Source organism: Mucor velutinosus (genome assembly GCF_035048745.1).
Source record: "Mucor velutinosus strain NIH1002 chromosome Unknown tig00001542, whole genome shotgun sequence".
Taxonomy (NCBI): Eukaryota; Fungi; Mucoromycota; class Mucoromycetes; order Mucorales; family Mucoraceae; genus Mucor; species Mucor velutinosus.
The window spans coordinates 1,679,979-1,698,573 of record NW_027041924.1 but is presented as its reverse complement, the minus strand read 5'-3'; the positions used below and the strand labels follow the sequence as shown (position 1 = coordinate 1,698,573).

General features: G+C 40.7%; 7 protein-coding genes across 7 annotated transcripts; 4 read left to right on the top strand and 3 right to left on the bottom strand.

Annotated features, from left to right (window-relative positions):
* Nucleotides 1–168: 168 nt before the first annotated feature.
* ATC70_005239 (uncharacterized protein) lies at nucleotides 169–2,216 on the top strand (the record flags this gene model as incomplete). The annotated part of the gene is made up of 3 exons (XM_064824535.1): nucleotides 169–910; nucleotides 979–2,129; nucleotides 2,187–2,216. The coding sequence occupies 3 exons, from the start codon at nucleotides 169–171 to the stop codon at nucleotides 2,214–2,216; spliced, it is 1,923 nt and encodes a 640-aa protein (XP_064677471.1).
* Nucleotides 2,217–2,842: 626 nt separating this feature from the next.
* On the top strand, nucleotides 2,843–3,828 carry ATC70_005238 (uncharacterized protein; the record flags this gene model as incomplete). Its single annotated transcript, XM_064824534.1, has 2 exons — nucleotides 2,843–3,391; nucleotides 3,457–3,828. 2 exons carry the CDS (start codon nucleotides 2,843–2,845, stop codon nucleotides 3,826–3,828), a joined length of 921 nt encoding a protein of 306 aa, XP_064677470.1.
* A 175-nt stretch (nucleotides 3,829–4,003) lies between these two features.
* Nucleotides 4,004–5,899, bottom strand: ATC70_005237 (uncharacterized protein; the record flags this gene model as incomplete). The annotated part of the gene is made up of 1 exon (XM_064824533.1): nucleotides 4,004–5,899. The coding sequence occupies one exon, from the start codon at nucleotides 5,897–5,899 to the stop codon at nucleotides 4,004–4,006; it is 1,896 nt and encodes a 631-aa protein (XP_064677469.1).
* Nucleotides 5,900–6,239: 340 nt separating this feature from the next.
* On the top strand, nucleotides 6,240–7,250 carry ATC70_005236 (uncharacterized protein; the record flags this gene model as incomplete). The annotated part of the gene is made up of 6 exons (XM_064824532.1): nucleotides 6,240–6,278; nucleotides 6,339–6,464; nucleotides 6,567–6,614; nucleotides 6,682–6,730; nucleotides 6,796–6,917; nucleotides 6,972–7,250. 6 exons carry the CDS (start codon nucleotides 6,240–6,242, stop codon nucleotides 7,248–7,250), a joined length of 663 nt encoding a protein of 220 aa, XP_064677468.1.
* A 294-nt stretch (nucleotides 7,251–7,544) lies between these two features.
* ATC70_005235 (uncharacterized protein) lies at nucleotides 7,545–8,405 on the bottom strand (the record flags this gene model as incomplete). Its single annotated transcript, XM_064824531.1, has 2 exons — nucleotides 7,545–8,329; nucleotides 8,399–8,405. 2 exons carry the CDS (start codon nucleotides 8,403–8,405, stop codon nucleotides 7,545–7,547), a joined length of 792 nt encoding a protein of 263 aa, XP_064677467.1.
* A 4,482-nt stretch (nucleotides 8,406–12,887) lies between these two features.
* Nucleotides 12,888–15,406, top strand: ATC70_005234 (uncharacterized protein; the record flags this gene model as incomplete). The annotated part of the gene is made up of 2 exons (XM_064824530.1): nucleotides 12,888–13,167; nucleotides 13,239–15,406. The coding sequence occupies 2 exons, from the start codon at nucleotides 12,888–12,890 to the stop codon at nucleotides 15,404–15,406; spliced, it is 2,448 nt and encodes an 815-aa protein (XP_064677466.1).
* A 220-nt stretch (nucleotides 15,407–15,626) lies between these two features.
* On the bottom strand, nucleotides 15,627–17,511 carry ATC70_005233 (uncharacterized protein; the record flags this gene model as incomplete). Its single annotated transcript, XM_064824529.1, has 6 exons — nucleotides 15,627–16,300; nucleotides 16,648–16,882; nucleotides 16,946–17,094; nucleotides 17,157–17,199; nucleotides 17,265–17,332; nucleotides 17,391–17,511. The coding sequence occupies 6 exons, from the start codon at nucleotides 17,509–17,511 to the stop codon at nucleotides 15,627–15,629; spliced, it is 1,290 nt and encodes a 429-aa protein (XP_064677465.1).
* Nucleotides 17,512–18,595: the final 1,084 nt, after the last annotated feature.

The following is an 18,595-nucleotide window of genomic DNA, read 5'->3' as shown; positions in this document are numbered from 1 at the left end:
GGCATAGAATTTATTTAGTGTCACAAGCAGAATAATAAAGAGAGAAAGAGTGCCCTGCTATATGAACAAAACATGGATAATTTTTTAGTGTAGATCCCTTTTTTTTTTTTTTTTTTTTTTTCTTCTTCTTCTTCTCTTGTAAAAAGAAGCATCTAGGGGGGGAACTCTATGTCAGACTCATTCTTCAAATTGTTTGGCTCTGTCAAAATAGTCCAAGAAGTGACTAATCCCACATCCACATCCACCACCACTGTAAATACATTCAGCACTCACACCTCGACAACACTCGGAGCATCATCTCATACGCTACAGCCTTCGATCCCTGCCGCTACTACAACACCATTGAACTTCAAACCACAGAAAAAGAGACATCAGCACGGCAGAAAGAACTCTTACTACCCTTCCAAACACCTTCGCAAACTCAACAAGTTCAAACTGCAGCAACAACAGCAATTTTCCATCATCAAAATATACAGCAGTGGCCAACTCAAATGCAAATCACAGAAACTATTGTGTCTCTGGCCTCTGCCCACCATCACTCGCTACACCATTCTGCTGTCTCTCATAGTCTCGGCACTGAATTTCCTCAATGTAATCCAGCTCGCATGCTCTTCGCCTACCTATGTCATTCATCGGCTGGAAATCTTGAATCTACTATTGTCACCATTTTTATGCATCGCTTCTTTACCGAGTATGCTCATGTTTGGTTGGAACGTTTTGATCCTGGGCTTGTTTGAGGAATCCCTGACGCACATGTTGGGCGATACCAGGCGATTTGTGCAGACATTCATGGGCATTGTTGTGTCTGTGTGCACCATTCGTCAAGGCATTGGCTATGTGTTCTCCAAGAGCACAGGATGGGCAGTTCCCTCCTTATTTTTCAGTGATTCGTTGCATGAATGCAATCAAGGTTTGTTATTGTTTACAGCACTGCCTTATGCTCACAAAAAAAAAAAGCTGATCCCAGTCTGCATGTAGGCCTGGCTCCGTTCTTGTTTGCGCTGCTGGTCATTCAATCACTCAACATTGACGACAAATACATTCTCATGTATGGAAACAACAACAAACTGACAGTGCGAAAAGTGACACTACAGTTTGTCATGTGTCTGGTGAACTATGCAGTGAAAAACATCCTGTGGTGGTCATTGACTGGATTAGTGACAGGTTTCTTGGGCATGATTGTGATTCAAGCATGTCTTGCTCAAGACAAGCATTGGGACAATGATATGTTGAATGAAAATAGCCACGACCTACCGCCTGATATGACGCAAGGACGGTTTAGACCTTTGCCTCTGTGGAAGACGCTCCACAATGCCATCAAAAAGGGCCTCCTTGTGGTAGCCACCATCTTGCCATTTTTGTTGCTATGCAACAGCTACTACACTCGAGAACGATTTGTTGAACCCGCCGCATTGAATCAACTCTCTTACGACCGCTACCTGTTTACATTTGTCATCATGACAGCACCACGTAGAGGCGATCCTCCCTTTTTGACTCGCACACTCGACTCATACCTTCAAAATTGGCCTGAACAAGTGCCTGAAGCAGGCTCACTTTACGATCGCATACAAACCATCATCTACACTCACTTTACAGCCCATGTTGAATTTGATCGTGCAAAGCGCTTGTTACAGTCAACACAGCGTGGCCAACGCTACCTCAAGTGGATTCGAGAAGAAGGCGATACGCTGGATCAAAGAAGCCATGTGTCAAAAGCCCTCAGTCTGGCTGCCGACAACTACCAAAGCACCTACATTGCATTAGTGGAAGACGATTTCCCAGTATGTGGAGCAAAGCAGTGGCGACAAATTGAAAGTGTGATTTACGATGCCAACATGGCATCTCCTGGGCATTGCGGCGTGTTTGTTGGCACAGGTGGAAGTGGCCTGTTTTTGAAGCCTAAAATTGCCAAGCTGGCCTCAGGATTGCTACTGAAATACCCAAGCTTGCCCCCAGATATCATCATTCAACAGTGTTTGCTGGGCAACTTGAAAGAGTGCAGAGAGTGTAGCCAAACTCTTGTTACTAGCAAAACGTTGCTAATGTATCATATTGGCTACAACACGTCTACAAGTGCTGATCGATCCTACAAAAAGAATGAATTCCAGTGTGGTTGGCGCCATCCATTCGTAAGTGTGTCTTGATGTACACATCCCTCAATATCAACTCATGATTTTGATTTATAGAACGGTGATCCAAACGTGATAACTCTATAGACCCCCCATAGATTATATACATGGCAGTAGACTGCTGTTACTTGTACGCACATTGACCATGATACCACTAAATTCGCCTTAACGATGATACTACCATTAATACCACTTGTTGACACAGTGCTGTCCAACTCCCCCCCCCCTCCCCTTCCTCCCTACCATCTTCCTTTCATGTACCATAGATAGACTCTCTTTTACCCATATTATGCAGTAAATAATTATTATCGGCCCTCTACATTCGGGCCATGTGAGCAATATCTTTTCAGCATCCAGTAGTCTGTAGAGTGCCTCCAATACTTAGATTGCACTAAAAATGTCGATGGCAGCTGTATCATCATGCTGATGGCAATCTAATCCCAATTTTTCATTCAAATTGTATAATATAATAGTATGGATCTTGGCTCCTTTTTGACTTCCTGAGACATGTGAAGATTTCACAAAAAGCTTCGAAAGTGCCTTGGAAAGAAAAAAAGGAAAACTTTTTGGTAGATGCCAGCCTTTTATAGAGTGCTCAGTTTTCCGTGACGGTACAAACCGACTGCTAAAATTTTTGAGTAAAATGTTTGCGAGTTTGAGGTTTGCTCCAGAAAGCCACCACACTTGTTTATTTTAACTAACATACAGGCAACATGGCAGGCAGAATCACTCGCTCGCATAGAAAAGAAATTGAGAAAAAAACACATCAAAAGATTGATTTGGATGAGCTGGCTAAATCTGAAGCTGGCCAATCTGTTTCCAATATAAATGATGTACCTCAAATGGAAGCGATCAAAGAACAACAAGCTCATAAATTACAAACCAAGGGAGAGAATGCAGCATCCAGCGACGAAGAGGATGATTCGAGCAAAGAAGATGACGATTCAAGTGAGAGTTCCGAGGACGAGGAAGAAGATCTGGACGCTCTTTTACAGAAGGCTCAAGAAGCACTGGCATCACAAACTGCCAGCATTCGATTAGAAAACGACACATCTGACAATATCAACACTAAACTCTCGAAAATGGATGCTGGTATCACCTTGGAGAAGGAGCTTTATCTCAAGACTGTAGCAGGCCGAGCAAAATTGACCTCAGATGCTGTTGCGTTAGTCGATGATGGAGAAAAGGCATCTGCCAAAGCAACTGTCGTTTTGAAGCCTAGTAAAGATGAGAAGCCACTCACCAAAAAGGAGCGCCAAGCTGTAAGTAGCTATTACTCTGCAGATTTCTCATTTGACTGGCATACTGATCGGGTTGGATGGTATAGGAAAGAGAAAAGACAACTGGCTCAGCATGGTTCGATATGCCCAAGACAGAGATGACAGACGAGGTCAAGCGAGATTTGCAAGTGCTGAAAATGCGTCATATCTTGGATCGCAAGAGACATTATAAAAAGATGGGCAAACGTCCTGATCCCAAGTACTTTCAGATCGGTACCATCATTGAAAGCCCAACCGAGTTCTTCTCTGCTCGCATCAACAAGAAGGATCGCAAGCAAACTATTGTGGATGAATTAATGGCAAGCGACGAATTGAAGCAGTATTACAAACGCAAGCACAACGAAGTGCAAGAGAGAACAAACAGTGGAGGAAAAAAGCACTACAAGAAGCTCAAGGCACAAAGACAATGGGCCAAGTAAGCCTGTTTCATTACTCTTTCCCTTCAACACACTTGTCATATATGATCGTACATGTATAATACCACTTTAGCCCTTCCTCTACACTCTTTTGCATGCCCAAGCTCTTTTTCCTTTTTTTTTTAAAAAAAAAAAAATGTACAAAATAAAATGAATTCAAAGATTTATTAGTTCAACGCTAATCCGCAATCACTGCTCTAATTGTATCTGTTTGTGTTTGTCTGATACCTGCACTGCCAGCTGCCTTGACACAGGCAACCAAGATAACCACAGACAAAACGATAGAGAAATACAAGGCTGCAAGACGACATCTCTTTTGCCAGCGTAAATCGCTTGGATCAAGTAAACGAGTGCTACTGGAAGCTCTAATGTGAACACTGCCATAATACCATAAGAGAGGACACACAAATCCAGTCCAGAAAAGCCTCTTTTCAGTCCAGTAACGAGGTCTTTCCATCATAAGCGCCTCTGGATCAGCCAATTCAACCGGCTTATCATCCTCCATAGCATATACATTGTGATCTATCATTAAGGTGGGTTTTGTGGGTGTCTTTATAGTATTAGATTGGCTAGCGGATTTGCTGCGATTCAGTTTTCCGAGCAGCAATGCAGCTGCTAATGCGTGTCGCTTGAAGGATGACTGCAGATCTTGGGCTGTGTGTTGCTGTGTGTCTTTATTGTCGTCCATCACAGAAACACCAGTGGATTGCAATATGGAGCGACTTTCGTCCAGTGATGAGGCATTACTGCCACGGATCTTTTGAAGCATGTCGTAGTAGTACCCTTCTGCCACCCGCTTCTCGCATGAGGAGGATGCAGCATCGTTGACCAAAGTAAGGTCACTGCTGTTCTTTTCCAGCTCGTGCTCGTCTTCTGCTGATACGATTGTCAAGACAGGCGACGGTTTCAAAGGTGGGGTAGGCATGATATGAGGAATGGTAGCTTCAATCACTGTGCTTGTTAAATGCATGGCTGACATGTCGTCCATAGAATGCGAGGTTGGATGAGTGACACGTTGAGCTACCAGAGCAGCCGCTACAGGCAAATTGACAGAATTCCAAGCATAGTATTCAAGTTCGCCCTTGTTGTGCTTGAACGTACTGAGCGGATGGAATATGGCTTCCCAAGACTCTTCAGCTACCTCTTGTTGTTGGTGTTGTTCGTCGTCCTCGAAATAGTACACGCTTGTGGATGCACGCGGTGAATATGTCATGAGTGATTGCGCATAGTAAGACTCTTCCTCTCGTGCGTGGAGCCAAGGTTGGGCAGTGTCCTGATGATCCCACTCATAAATGTCGCTATAGGCCTCCACGGGTAATATGAAGGGGGGCGGACACGCAGGCGTGGTGGTGGTTTCCTTGGGCGGTGGCGTAGGTGGGGTCCATGTAGCTGTAGCGTAGGGTAGCTCAAAAGCAAGCTCAAGATACTCTTTGCTGAATTCCTTCTCTTGGTCGTTGGCATCCTCATTCTGCTGGCCTGCAACGGTTGGACTGGCATTGTTGATCCATTGATTATGGCCCATCACGACGTAAAGCTTCGACATGAGCTGTTGATACACCAATGCTGATTTTGGCTTGAATGCATAAGGCAATGTGTCTTGCTGACTGAACGGCATCATGGACTGAAGGTCACAGTGTTCTTCCTGTAGCTGCTGCTGCTGCTGCTGCTGCTGCTGCTGCTGCTGCTGCTGCTGCTGAGGAGATGAATGAGGTGGAATTGTTGAATCAACAAGACACAATCTCAATGGATCCTCTGTCCAAGTAGCCTTTTGAATGCTATGATGCATCAACATGCCCAACATGTTTGCCTTGGGTCGGTGCTCTGGTGCTGTCATGTTGTCTTGCACCGTATCATCTTGACTCATATTGAGGGTGATACGCCTTGTTTCACGATCTTCTTCCATGGCGTTGTAGAACCGTTGCATAGGTAGACTAAGCAGAGAGTTTAATGCCTTGCCGTTGTTCTTGATGGGCACTGTAGGCAGTGGTTTTTCAACAGGTTGATTTGCATAAAACATTTGGAAATGAGACAAAAGAGCATTCACTTTGTTAACTTGCTTGGGTTCATCTGTCATGTTGATGTGTCTGGTTTCAATATCAACCAACTGTCTACTCTTTCAAAGTTTATTCCATGAAATGGGCCCATTTTTTCCCCATATTTTTGGTGATTTTATGCAACAAACAAATTGGGATTTCAATACGAACCTTGCTTGTTGAGAAAGCCTCAGTCCAATGTCATGGTGAATAAGACATTTTGTATCTTAAAGTTGGCTTTCATACAAAATCAAAGGTGCCCAATGCCTCGCTCATCCAAGATTACTGGAATCACATGATATTCACGTAATGAAAACATTTAATAGGTTTTCTTGAATTTAGCAGAGCCCTCTTTTTTCTTTGCCCCTTTATTCATCTGATATGCCCCTCAGTCGTTTGAAGAAGTTTTCTACCTGTGAAGTAAGATGATTTGAGATCAAGTGTCGCGTGCAAAATGGAAATGTATTGATCCAATGTTAGATTGCAGATGCTCTTATCAAGCTCGGTAAAGGACCTTGGGCAGGTTATATCCCAGGCATCGAGCTTTGGTCACCAACTTATTGTGAAGGACATACACGCATTGTGGGACCAGCTTTTACTGTCAAGGTATGAAGAAGAAGAAAGAAAGAAAGAAAGAAAGAAAAGAAAAAGAGGCACGGGATTCATGCGTATACATGTCGAAAGTATCTTACTCTTTCCTCAATGTAGATGGTAGATAAGTCAGACACCACCTCGCCCGTACCCACAGAGCATTTCGTAAGATGACATGTACATTGGACGACGGCAAACATCTTTATTTACACACATGTGGTTGTACTTGTAGGCAGATGCAGCTCATGAAGGATCGGTTATTGTTATTTCAGCCCCACCAGGTATACAAATCGAGCTTTTATAAGCCCTGAAATGGCTCTAGTCACTGATGAAACCTTGTATACAGGCGTTAAAAATGCTGTTTGGGGTGGCCTCATGTCAGCTAGAGCACAATCTAAAGGATGTCAGGGAGTGGTGATCGATGGTAATGTGCGTGATCTCAATGAGCATCGTCAAATGAAGTTTCCCGTAAGTGGTATTGTATGTTCTTTAAGCGTCTTGTACTAACAACGAGATGAAAAGGTCTTTGCAAGGTCGCACTCCATTCTGCCACAAAATGCCTTTGTACGACCTTCTGAAGTCCAGGTTCCTATCACACTTTCAAGAGAATCCCCCGTGGTTGTGCAGCCAGGTGACATCATTGTAGCTGATTTAGATGGCATTGTAGTTATTCCACAAGACTTGGTGGAGCAAGTGATTACGAGCTGCGAGAAATATGTAGCCATTGATGATCAATGCATGGAAGCGTTGAAGGAAGGTCATGGTGTCAAGGAAACATTTGCCAAATACCGAGGTACCTAGATTTAGATTGCGTGCTTGCTGGAACGCTCGGGCCCGACATTCACAGGAGATTTGTATTCCCGTTTGATTGAAATAAAATCAATAGGTTTGACAACAAAAAAAAAAAACTTTGTGCTTATCATGTATACGAAATGGAATTTTTTTATTATTATGGTTTGTTTGTTGTTGATTTTTGTTTTTACAGTAAAGCATATATGTATTTATATAGAAAAGAAAAATAGTGGTATGAAGTTTATATATGTATATGATGTGATTTGGGAGAGGTATTCTATACAAGGAGAGAGAGAGAGAGATTTAATAGCTATAAAAGGATTGAACCGTTCTGGAAGCGGCAGTAGATGCTGATGTGGATCGATGATGGGGATGATGGGGATGATGATATGAGGAGGTCAAGGCAGGCAATGATATTTTATGAGATCTCTTCTTTGTCATTATTGTCTGTACTGCAAAAGAGAAATCGTCATTGTCATCAGATGATGAATCACTACTGCTACTACTGCTGTTGATATCATTGACATAAGAAGAGGCTGGGTATTTTTCAAGAGACATATGTTGTTGTGGGTCATAGATTACATCAGCAGCAGACGAGGGAAACCAGCTGGGCTGTGTATAAGTGGAGCTAGGTGGTGTCTTTGGATCACTGAAGCATGATGTAACAGGACTTGCAGGACTGAGCGATGAGGAGGATGACATTTCTGGAGAGTCTGCTTCCGATAGTTTACGTGATTTGCGAATACCTTGCAGGGTTCTGTAACGGTTGAAGCAAGTTGCACGCTTACGATGTGGCAAGAGATCCGAGATTTGGCCCCATGTTAATCTTTGAGCAACACCTTGGCGTATGATGTTGTCCTCGTATTCAGAAAATCTGCTACGTGGTTTGCCAATGACATTTTGATGTTGGAGATGTTGCTGATGAAGATGATGGAGATCCATGTGCTGACTAGGGTCATAATAGTGTCTTGCAGTGGTTGAGGAGGAGGAAGATGAAGGAATTACAGGAGTAGAGATGCATCTTGGGCGAACAAATTTGGTGTTATTGTTGCTGTTGCGCTGAGGCAAAGGGTTGAGCAAATCAGAGACTATACAATATACAAATGTGAGTTGCCATGACAACAAACAAAATTTTCAATTTTGGTGCGAGCATTTACCATTCATATTGATTGTTTGGATAGAATCAATTGGTATATTATTAAAAGAGAAATAGGTAGAGCAAAAGAGGATGAACTTTCGAATCATGAAGAATCATGAGCCTTTATATAGAAAATTAGGTTTCCCTGTCTTGAAAAGGTAATAAAAACAACATGAAAAAAACAACAGATTTTTTTTTTTTTTTTTAGATGTACACAGCTTCTTTTAAATTGAAAATAATAACAATAACAACAACATCAGCAGCAGCAATTAAATCATAAAATAGACCTGCTTGCATGTCTAGTATTCAGTTGTTAAAAGCTTCAATGCTGGCTGGATTTCTTCTTGACATAAATTTTGATTACACTTAATTAATTGTAACTGACTACATAATATGCAATTATGTCTATATCATATGGTGTTATAGCCCGCCAGACAATCGGGTCTTCAATAGCCTATATTTGATTATACAAACACATTGGAGAATACAGGAATTGCGAAAGGGATTGACGACAAAAAAGCAAAAAGTAAATATAGAAAATGTTGTAATTCGTTGTTTGTTTATTAGCTAATAAACTTGAACAGAATTTGTTGTTGTTTTCGTATGAGGTAATAGCTTAAGCATACTAAAAATACTACTCTTTCGATTTACTGCAAATCAACGAGAATCATTTTCTTTTGTTTGAGCAATCTCTAATTTACACATTTCGACAACAATACATTACTACTTTGGTCAGATCCAGTAACTCCGACTCTCTATGCGGAACACTTTCCGCGTTGTTTTGCTGTGGTTGTCGTGTGTGTCTATTCATGCTGTCCGTTGTTGTTTGCAATGTTTTACAGCAACAACAACAACGCTTGTATGTATGCAAATAAAAAAAAGTAATGCAAACGATAGCCCTGCACTACATACTCGCAACATAAATAGTCATTACGTGTGATGTGTTCTGGGTGGCATGGACGAACGATAACGATGCTATGATGTTGATAAACTCCACCCACATTTTCTCCATCTAGTGCTACCATAACACAGAAAAAAAAAATCTTGTTGTTGTTGTTGTTGTTGTTGTTGTTGTTGTTGTTGTCTTTTTTTGTGTATATGTTTTGTTCATGTTGTTTTTATACATTATGTCTATTTTTGCAATGCCTTTATATATTGGGAAATGTTGTCGATGAACTATGGAAAATTGTAAAAAGTGTCGTCCTCTTGAAATTAAGCACTGTGGCACAAAATGATGCTTGACACATAGAATCCACACTTTGATATCCTTCGTTTGAAAATGACGGATTGGCATTGACTCATATAGAATTCATCCAATAAAGGTATATAATGGCATCAGTGTGTCACCATTTTAAATGTAGTCAAATGCTGTGCGTCGCCTCATTTAAGAAGTTTGAGTATAAAACAATGAATATTTAATTATTGCTGCAATAAATGAATTCATTAAATGAAATTTAGATTGCAGAAGTAGTAGCAACAACGACAGTAAGATGCAGCAGTTACACCCTCTAATTTGAATCGAGCATATTGGTGTAACAGATGTTCATGCTTTGGATTTGGTAACATTGGCACAGCATTGACTTTTGTGTAAGCGTATGAAACATAAGATTCGTGCTTTACAGGCGCAGGAGGCTATTTATAAATAATGGACCTTGATCTGTTCAAGATGGTTGCAACACAAAAGTGCAATGTATATATCATTTTCCTTTCAAATATATTGCCTCTATTGAAAAAGGTAAAATGATTGACTCAGACATGTTCTCGATCAAGGGCGGCATTGCCACACTTGCAATCCAATTTATGAGTGGTATCACTAATATATTAAGTTATTTGCTAAAAGGCCGGTGCTTTTCATCTTTGTCCCAATAGTTCAAAGCAGGTTCAAGTGATTCAAATGATGACAATGTGCGCGATTTTTTTCTCGATGGTTGTTTCTAGTCATCACACCGATCTAAGAGAGCTGCTGATTGCGTTGATGATCCCCATCCTCAATCATGTTTTTACCAAACCAATGCAGCATTACATAGGTGTTGAGCATGATGTTCAATGGTTTATGTACTAAAAAAAATTGTGGTTACTTGGCAAATGTCTCTGATCATTTGCTTGAGCTGTTTAAAGCTACACGTGAAGAATAAATCCAAAGTTCGCCTCTCTGAACAAGCATGCCAAGTGAAAAAAAAAATGACCTGACAGCAGGACTTTATCGTCCAATCTAATTTAAGCATCTGGTTAATGTTGCATTAATGTCTACCCAACTGTGTGGCTCTCAGGTTACAAAAGATCACTGGAACTTCGGTGATGTCGTCGCTGATTTTGCATAAATCATTGCATGAATCTTATAATTATCATGCACAAAAGGTATGCCATCAGTTTGTATGTGCCTTTTTTGTGATACAGCCTGAATCTATAAAATTAGTGCAATTTTTTTTTTCGTATGTCAACAGCGGCATTGGGGTTTTTAAGGTTGCAAAGCGCTTGATTTTTCGATTATTATGCTAGAGTTCTTATAGCTCCACGCATCAAGCCCCTGTTGTACATCATCATGCTTTATTGTTGTGATTCCAAAGGCGTATTTGATGGTGGTCAATTGGTTCTCGCTCATTTGAATACCAATTGATTGGGAGTTTTTTGCATAATAACTCTGAGATGCACTCATCTACAGTAAAAAAAAAACGGCCTGGAGCTGCGGATCTAACTCTTTTACAATGGATCATGTCTGTACCTGCGGGAGCAACTGAAATACGGACCGACAGTATACTTGCATTGCCTCTAACAATTCAAAAGTATGCAAACTACAGCGTAATTTGGGTGCATTAGAGCCGTAATTGCTCGCGTCAGAAGCCGTTTTAGGCCATCAAGATAGCGCCAAACAATTGTGCTCGAGTAGCAGTAACTTTCTGACAGCTTATTAACTCGATTTTTTGGGGACCTAAAAAAACATAACCAAAAGTTGACTCAAAACCATGAGGTACCCCTCATGGTTTTCACCGAAAAACAAGCAATCGCGCTTTTCACCTCAAAAATGAAGAGTTTTATTAAGGAATATATCTAATCAATGTGTTTCTTGATCCAAAGCAGCCTCTGAAATTACTTTTGTGCAACCTTAATATGTAAAATTTTGACATTTTCACCAAAAACCTCAATTCATGTTTTCAGTAATCTCTCAATAAGTTTATTCAGAGTAATTGTTATAACAAGTACTATTAGATACGCCTTGAAAAGTACTACAAGAAAGCTTAAGGAAAGATGAGAATAGCATTACAGCTTACATAGTCGAATCTGGAGAAACAGTTCAATCAAGTCGAAAAATACCAAAGTTTGGCCAATCTTGAGCAACAGGATGTAGCCTGAGTTTTAATATGTTTTGGCTGGCAAAGTGCATTGCGTGAGTGTAAATCAGTGTTTAGAAGCTAGTAAGAAGGGAGTTACGCATTAGAAAGTATTAAAACACGACTCCCTCACTCTCTTTTGCTTATTTTGCATCTTTATATTTGATTTGTTTAATTTCATAAATGCGAATTGCAAAGTGATTGTTGCATATGGTGACGCCTCGTCATAGTTGAGCTATATCAGACCAAAGTAAGCTACCTCAAACACTTTTGGCATCCATAAAGTCTCAAGTGATGGAACTTACTAAGTCAAATGCCATAAAAAACGAATATCATTTCCAAAAAAAAAAAAAAGTGCACAAGGGAAGATGTATTATGAGCTCAGGTACATCACATCATAATCTGTAATTTGTATATCATTTGGTGATTACTTTAGATACAAGTAAAGTTGAGCCATTTCATTACTTGGCGGCACAAATTTAGATCAATATAATGCTCGAATAGCACCGTTTTCAATACATATAAACAACGTTGGAATCAAAACGTGTGGAGTAGTTATCAGCGATTGGCCGGTCTAGTGATTTTGTATGATTGACAGAAAACGTCAGCCAGATATAGTACGCCCCACCCGCATTATGCACTAAAATATGGGAACGCCTTGGATATGATATTCACTCAGGTAATCACACTCAGGTACATTTAGAAATGGCAGATGCTTCAGTATGAAGAACAAGGCTTTGTTTTTGAAAGAAAATACCAGCTTACGTAACAATTATCTATCGTATTGTTTGACGGATGATTTTTATTGTCTTGATGTGATCATGATGTTTCTGTAAAGTTAGTTACTCTCCACATATTCCAGACTCAAATATACACATCAAAAAGGCGCTAAGACTTTTAGCACCAAAGTAGATGTCGGTTCCAGAACAACGACTTTAATACAAATATATAATGATGGTATGATGAAGATCATTCATCATCAAACAAGGGGGGGATAGAGCAAAATAGAAACCAAAACACGTTTTTATGCCACTTGTTGTCCTACGCTCGTGGCTTCAAGTTGTGTAGTTTCTGGGTTCATCATAATGGTGACACTGACCAATCAATAAATATAATGTACAATAAAGATCTTTGTGCTGCTCTCTCTTTCTTCTTTGTTTAAACATTTGCCAAAAAAAAATGGGCCTTTTGAAACTAGGAAGTCTCTACAAAAAGAAGAGCAAGAAAGATACATTGCCACCACCGGTGCCTGCCCCTGTTGCACCTAAACTGGAGCCGATTTCATTGGGATCGAATCTTGGCCTCAACAACTCCTCCTCAATTCATAATACCAATACAATAACAACCACAACATTGCCTCAACAGCAGAGAAATATCAATAACACACCTGCTGGATCAGGAAGTCTATTAGACGATATTTTTTCTGAATTGACGACAACAAAGCCGGTAGCTCAACAAGGTAAAAAAAAAAAGCTGACAATGACAATTCAATGTAATTCTTGTCATATTTACTTGCTTTCATTTTAACAGATGCCATGCAGAACGACATTTCATTGGCTGTTGCCCTCTCACAACAGCTTCAATTAGAAGAGAAGAATAGCACAAATGGGATGATGGGCACTAAGAAAGGAAGCAATACCATGTCGTCGACTAGCAACAACAGGAATGAAGCATCTTCCTCTAGCGTAGCAAATTTCCTTTTAGGTAGTGACAGTATCTACAGCAGTTATCTAAGAAATATATCAGCATTGGATCAGGATCCATCCACCACCACCAATTCAACATTCTCCACTTCCATGTTTGATAATCTACTTGGTAATAACAGGCAAGCAACCACCACTACCGCGTCTGCTGCTGCCACAAGTACCAACAGCAACAACAATAACGCCAATGTGCCCACCACTGCTACCAAGATTGTACTGGATTCGGATATCTCGGACTCTGACGAGGATTCAAAAAATGATAGTGAAGACGATAATACGAGTCAACTACTAAACTACGATGGAAATCAACGTATGACAAGAGGTGTACGACCTATTATGGAAAGACGAACGCAGGACAATCGACTTTTGGTCCAACGTAAAATCGACAATTGGGCTAATCGGGTAGATCCTGAAGCCAATCAAGTAGAATCCAATGAATCCATGATCAACCGAATGAAGGATAGACATAGAAATCAGGTCAAATTAGCGGCTTTGCGTCAACAGCAGCAAGATCAGCAGCAACAACATCCACAATACAATATGATGCCCCACCATATGGTAGCACAGCCTTATGGCCCGGCTGCTGCTATTCCTCTGTCACCAAATGTCGTATTACCACACCCAGGTATGCTGATGGATCCAGCCCAAATGTACTATTCGACTCCTATAAATGAGTATCCAGAGACGCCCGGTTCTCATACGCAACCAACGCCACCACCACCACCTCCACCTGTACCATTGCCTTCTGGCTTTTTACCAAATCCATCTCATGCGACTTTGGCTATTCCTCATAAAGACAAAGAGGACAAGAATGATCAGCACATGGCAGCAGCAGCAGCAGAGAGACCTTTCCCCTCAAAAAGCTATTCCACTCCTACATCGAGTTTGGGCCGTCCAAAACCATGCAGATCGCCACCAGCGATGCCAGTAGCAGAAATGACCCCTTCTTCAGTCAACAATAGTGTGAGCAGCAGTAACGTAAATATCAATGCTGCCAATGCGCAAACACAGGAACCATCACCTGTATCCTCATCTGTCACTTTACAATCCTCACTTCCAACCGACGCGGAAGATGATCCCACAGATGACACATCTGCTATGGTGGAATCGCCTGTCAAGCAGGTGGATGCCCAATCTCCCACCTTGGAAGACGAAACAATGGGAGCAGAAGCTGACGCAGAGAGCAGTGATGATGAAGAGAGAAAATCTGTTATTTTTCGCAAGAAAAAGTCCATGAAAAAGCTGCGTCAAAAGCAGCAGCAAGGCAGTGTGGATGGCAGTAGTGATACAAACCAACGCCACATACGATCCTCAAGATCAGTTCCCAATCTGAAAAAGAAGCAATCATCTAAAAAGATGAGCAAGTCCACCAGCCGATCCAGCAGTAGACGCAATTCACAAGAAACGTGTACACCTCCCTCTGAATTGGTCAGCACGCCTCCTCCTTTGCCTTTGAATTATGAAGAAGAGCATCATTATCAGCTACCACGTTCATACAGCCATCAGCAAATGCATCAAATGGCTTCTCCTGTTCCTCCTTTACCACACACACAGTATCATCACCAGCATCCACAGCAACAGAATAGACAATACCAACGTCAGTCATTGAGACACATGAAGAGCGAACCTGAGTTACCTAGAAAAAGTCAATATCTTCCAGCTCAACAGCAACAATTGAATAGTGAATGGGAGCGCATGCAAGTGCATCAAAGAGAGCAGCAACTCAAGAAGCAGTACCTTCAAGGTGGCCATAGCAACAGCTTACCGGCAATTTCCACTAGCCATCCACAGCAACCAATGCCGTATATGCCCATGTATGCTTCTCCCGTGTATTACCCCTCAATGCCACCACCATCTATGATGCCGTACTCTGGAAGTAGCGGCGTGGATGCTTATAACACACCACCACAGCAAGATGCTGCTCATCGTGCTAGTATGATGAGTAGCTATTATCAACAGCCACCTCAAGGATATTATCATCCCTCACATCGATAGATCTGCTTTTTTTTTTTTTCTTAATCAATAAACGTCCTGAATTTTAATGTTTGCTATGCTTAATTATTTGCTTTTAAAATCTGCCTAGTCAGCCAAAGGATCATGCGTGTCTATTAAGTCTTGTTTTTGTTTTATTGTTTGAGAGTGAGAGGGAGAGAGAGAGAGAGAGAGAGAGAGAAAAAAGAGGAAAAATAAGATTGAAAAAAAAAAAGAGAAAAACTTAATGAGTGCCACATGTCATCAAAGACATGAAACTATGCCAAAATCCACGATGTTCATGCTTATTTGTTTCTTGATCATAATTGTTGGTAACGCCATGCGTGGGCTCAGGCATTTTCGTATAGGCATCATTGGCATTCGTTGTTGTCATGGCAGCAGTAGGTGTAGTTGGCATATTGTTGGCAGTAGTAGTTGTAGTATTAGTTATAGGTAAAGGTGGAATATTGGTATTTTGGGATATCTTTGGGTGTGATGCATGTCGTTTCACAGAATTGGGCGTATTGGATCGACGAGATTTGGATTGCTGTAGCTGCTGTTCCTCTCTGGCTTGACGTCGGCTTTCGCGAGTCTCCATCTTGCCATTCAGCATCCAGTCGTATACGCCATCATCCGATTCTCCCATGCGACGCAGGACTTTATTAAAGAGCTCTCTTAAAAAGTCATAGTCTGGCGATTCCTCAAATCCTAATTTACGCACATATTGCAAGTAGATGCCGAATTCCTCTGGAAATCCATCGCATAGCTCTTTCACGGGTGTCGTTTGCTTCTTTTCACCAATCCTCTCGTATTTCTGCTTGTTGGTAGCTGCTTTGAGTCCTTGCCATGGTAGTGAACCTCGCAAAAAGTACATAAATACATGACCTAATGATTCTAAATCATCTCTTCTTGATTGCTCTATTGGAAATGAGGAGGAGTTAGAATATGCCTGCAATAATTCACTTTCAAGAGGAGATTGCGAATGAAAAAGGTGGTGAGGTTTTTGATCTAGTAACTAAATGCCTTGAATCTGATTTGTGAAAAAAAAAGAAAAAAGTGCTTGTTGTTGTACACCCCTTTATCATTATGTAAATTGAATGTTTCACAAACTGAGGTGAAATGAGATGATGAAAGGTAGGGCATACATCAACAGCAGGTAGAGAACGAAGAAGGAAAAAAAAAAAAATAGAGTACAGAAGGGTATAGCACATGTAAGAAAAAAAAAAGGAACAAGCGTATAAGCAAAAGAGAAGAAAAGTATTTACCTCTTCCTAAATGGGTATTGATACTCATGTATCTAGCTGTTCCCGACAAGCTTTTACGTTCTCGGTAAGGTATATGTTGCTTGGTTTTTGGATCACGATACAATTTCGCCATTCCGTAATCAATCATGAACACCATATTGGCATATTTGGTTCCTGGACGACCAATGAGAAAGTTGTCTGGTTTGATGTCTCTATAAATCAAGTTTCTTTCATGGACACTCTCTACACGATTGATCTATACAATAACAAGAGTGAGTTGAATGTGTATGCGTTGTCATGGCAACCAGACAGAAATTACCATTTGCTTGGCGAGCATGGCTACAGTCTTTACGGAATGCTTTCTTCCACACATGTCAAATAAATCTTCTAAACTTGGCCCTAATAAATCGATCACAAGAATATTGTGCAATCCCTCTTGACCAAAATAATAAGCGTTCGGAACACCGGCTGTTTGAAGTTACATTTAGTTCTTCTCTTTCACAAATAGGAATCCATTTATAATATCTTACGAGATCCTGCCATGATTTTATAAGATCGATGCTCATCTCTCAACTAGATGTGAAATATAATTAGTCAACATGTACATGCTATAAAAGTCAACATCTGCAATGGGCTACCTGAGGGGCATCGCTTTTTCTAGGTTCAAACTTGATGGCCACTGGCTGGTTGTTGAGTAAATTGATGCCTGTTTGTCATCTGTTAGTAATGCGAGATGGCATAGAAGGTGAATGTTACATGTATACCTTCATAAATCACACCAAAACTGCCTTCGCCCAGCTTTTTACCCACTCGGTAATGCACGCCCACAATGTTGGTGGATGATTGCGATGAGCTCTTATGTACTGATGAATGATGTGCAGTCATTTTGATACAAGTCTATATATATATATACGATCTCTCCAATCTATAGATATTGATGCTTATTCCTTGGTTTTTTTCTGGGTTGAATTATCTTGCTGCCTGAAATTGGCTGCTTCAAATTGCTTTAGGGTATTGGAAAAAAAGAGACAAGGAATCAAAAGGATATATGTGATATAAAATAAAGAGAGAGAGAGAGAGAGAGAGAGAGAGAGAGAGAGAGAGAAGGGAAAAGAGAGGAAACAAAAAGTGAAAATAAAAAAAAAAGGGAAAAAGAACAAGAAGAAGAAAAGGAGAAAAAAAGGGGATAATGTCACTTTCTCTCTTTTTAAGTTTGTTGCTGTAGAATTATTTCCAGTAATCAAGTTGATATATTAAACATTGGAGCGGGGTAGTCGTAGTATCAAGCAAAAGAAACAGGCATGAGTGAGCGAGGGAAAGAGAGAGCAGGACAGAGAGGCGGAGAAGGTAAAAATGATCCATGGCAGTAGTGGATTTGAGCAGGGTTAAAGAGGTCTGTTGTGAGTTACACTTTGTGGGACAAGTCCTTGATATTAGACGTAACATTTACATTGCACTTGTGGCTCCCTATCAAGTTCAATTTAACATTTGGACTTTATACATATAGTATTACGATAGAGGGAGTAGTTAGATTCTTGAAAAGTATCTAAAATACAAATCATCCGTGATGAACTGTATACATGTTTGTTTATGCATCAAATGAGTATATACAATCAGGGCCATATCTTATGTGTGTGTGTGTGTGTGTGTGTGTGTGTGTGTGTGTATTGGGTTATCCAATATATAAAAATAGCTGCACTAACGAGACTAAAGTATCTTCCATGAACCCGCCTGTTGTTCATGCCTGTTGTTTTCTGTCATGTAGGTTGAGATCACTCGGCTTGCATTCCATTTGCTGACCTGCTGTATACTTTTCTACCAAAGAGCAAACCCGCTATGGCTAGTTTTTCGCTCTATCGATACGCTATATAAACAATACAAAACCTTAATCCGACTCCTGCTGCTATTTTACATGTATTCAGTAGATCTATATCCTGTAGTCGCTTATGTTTGTTGTTACACTCATTAA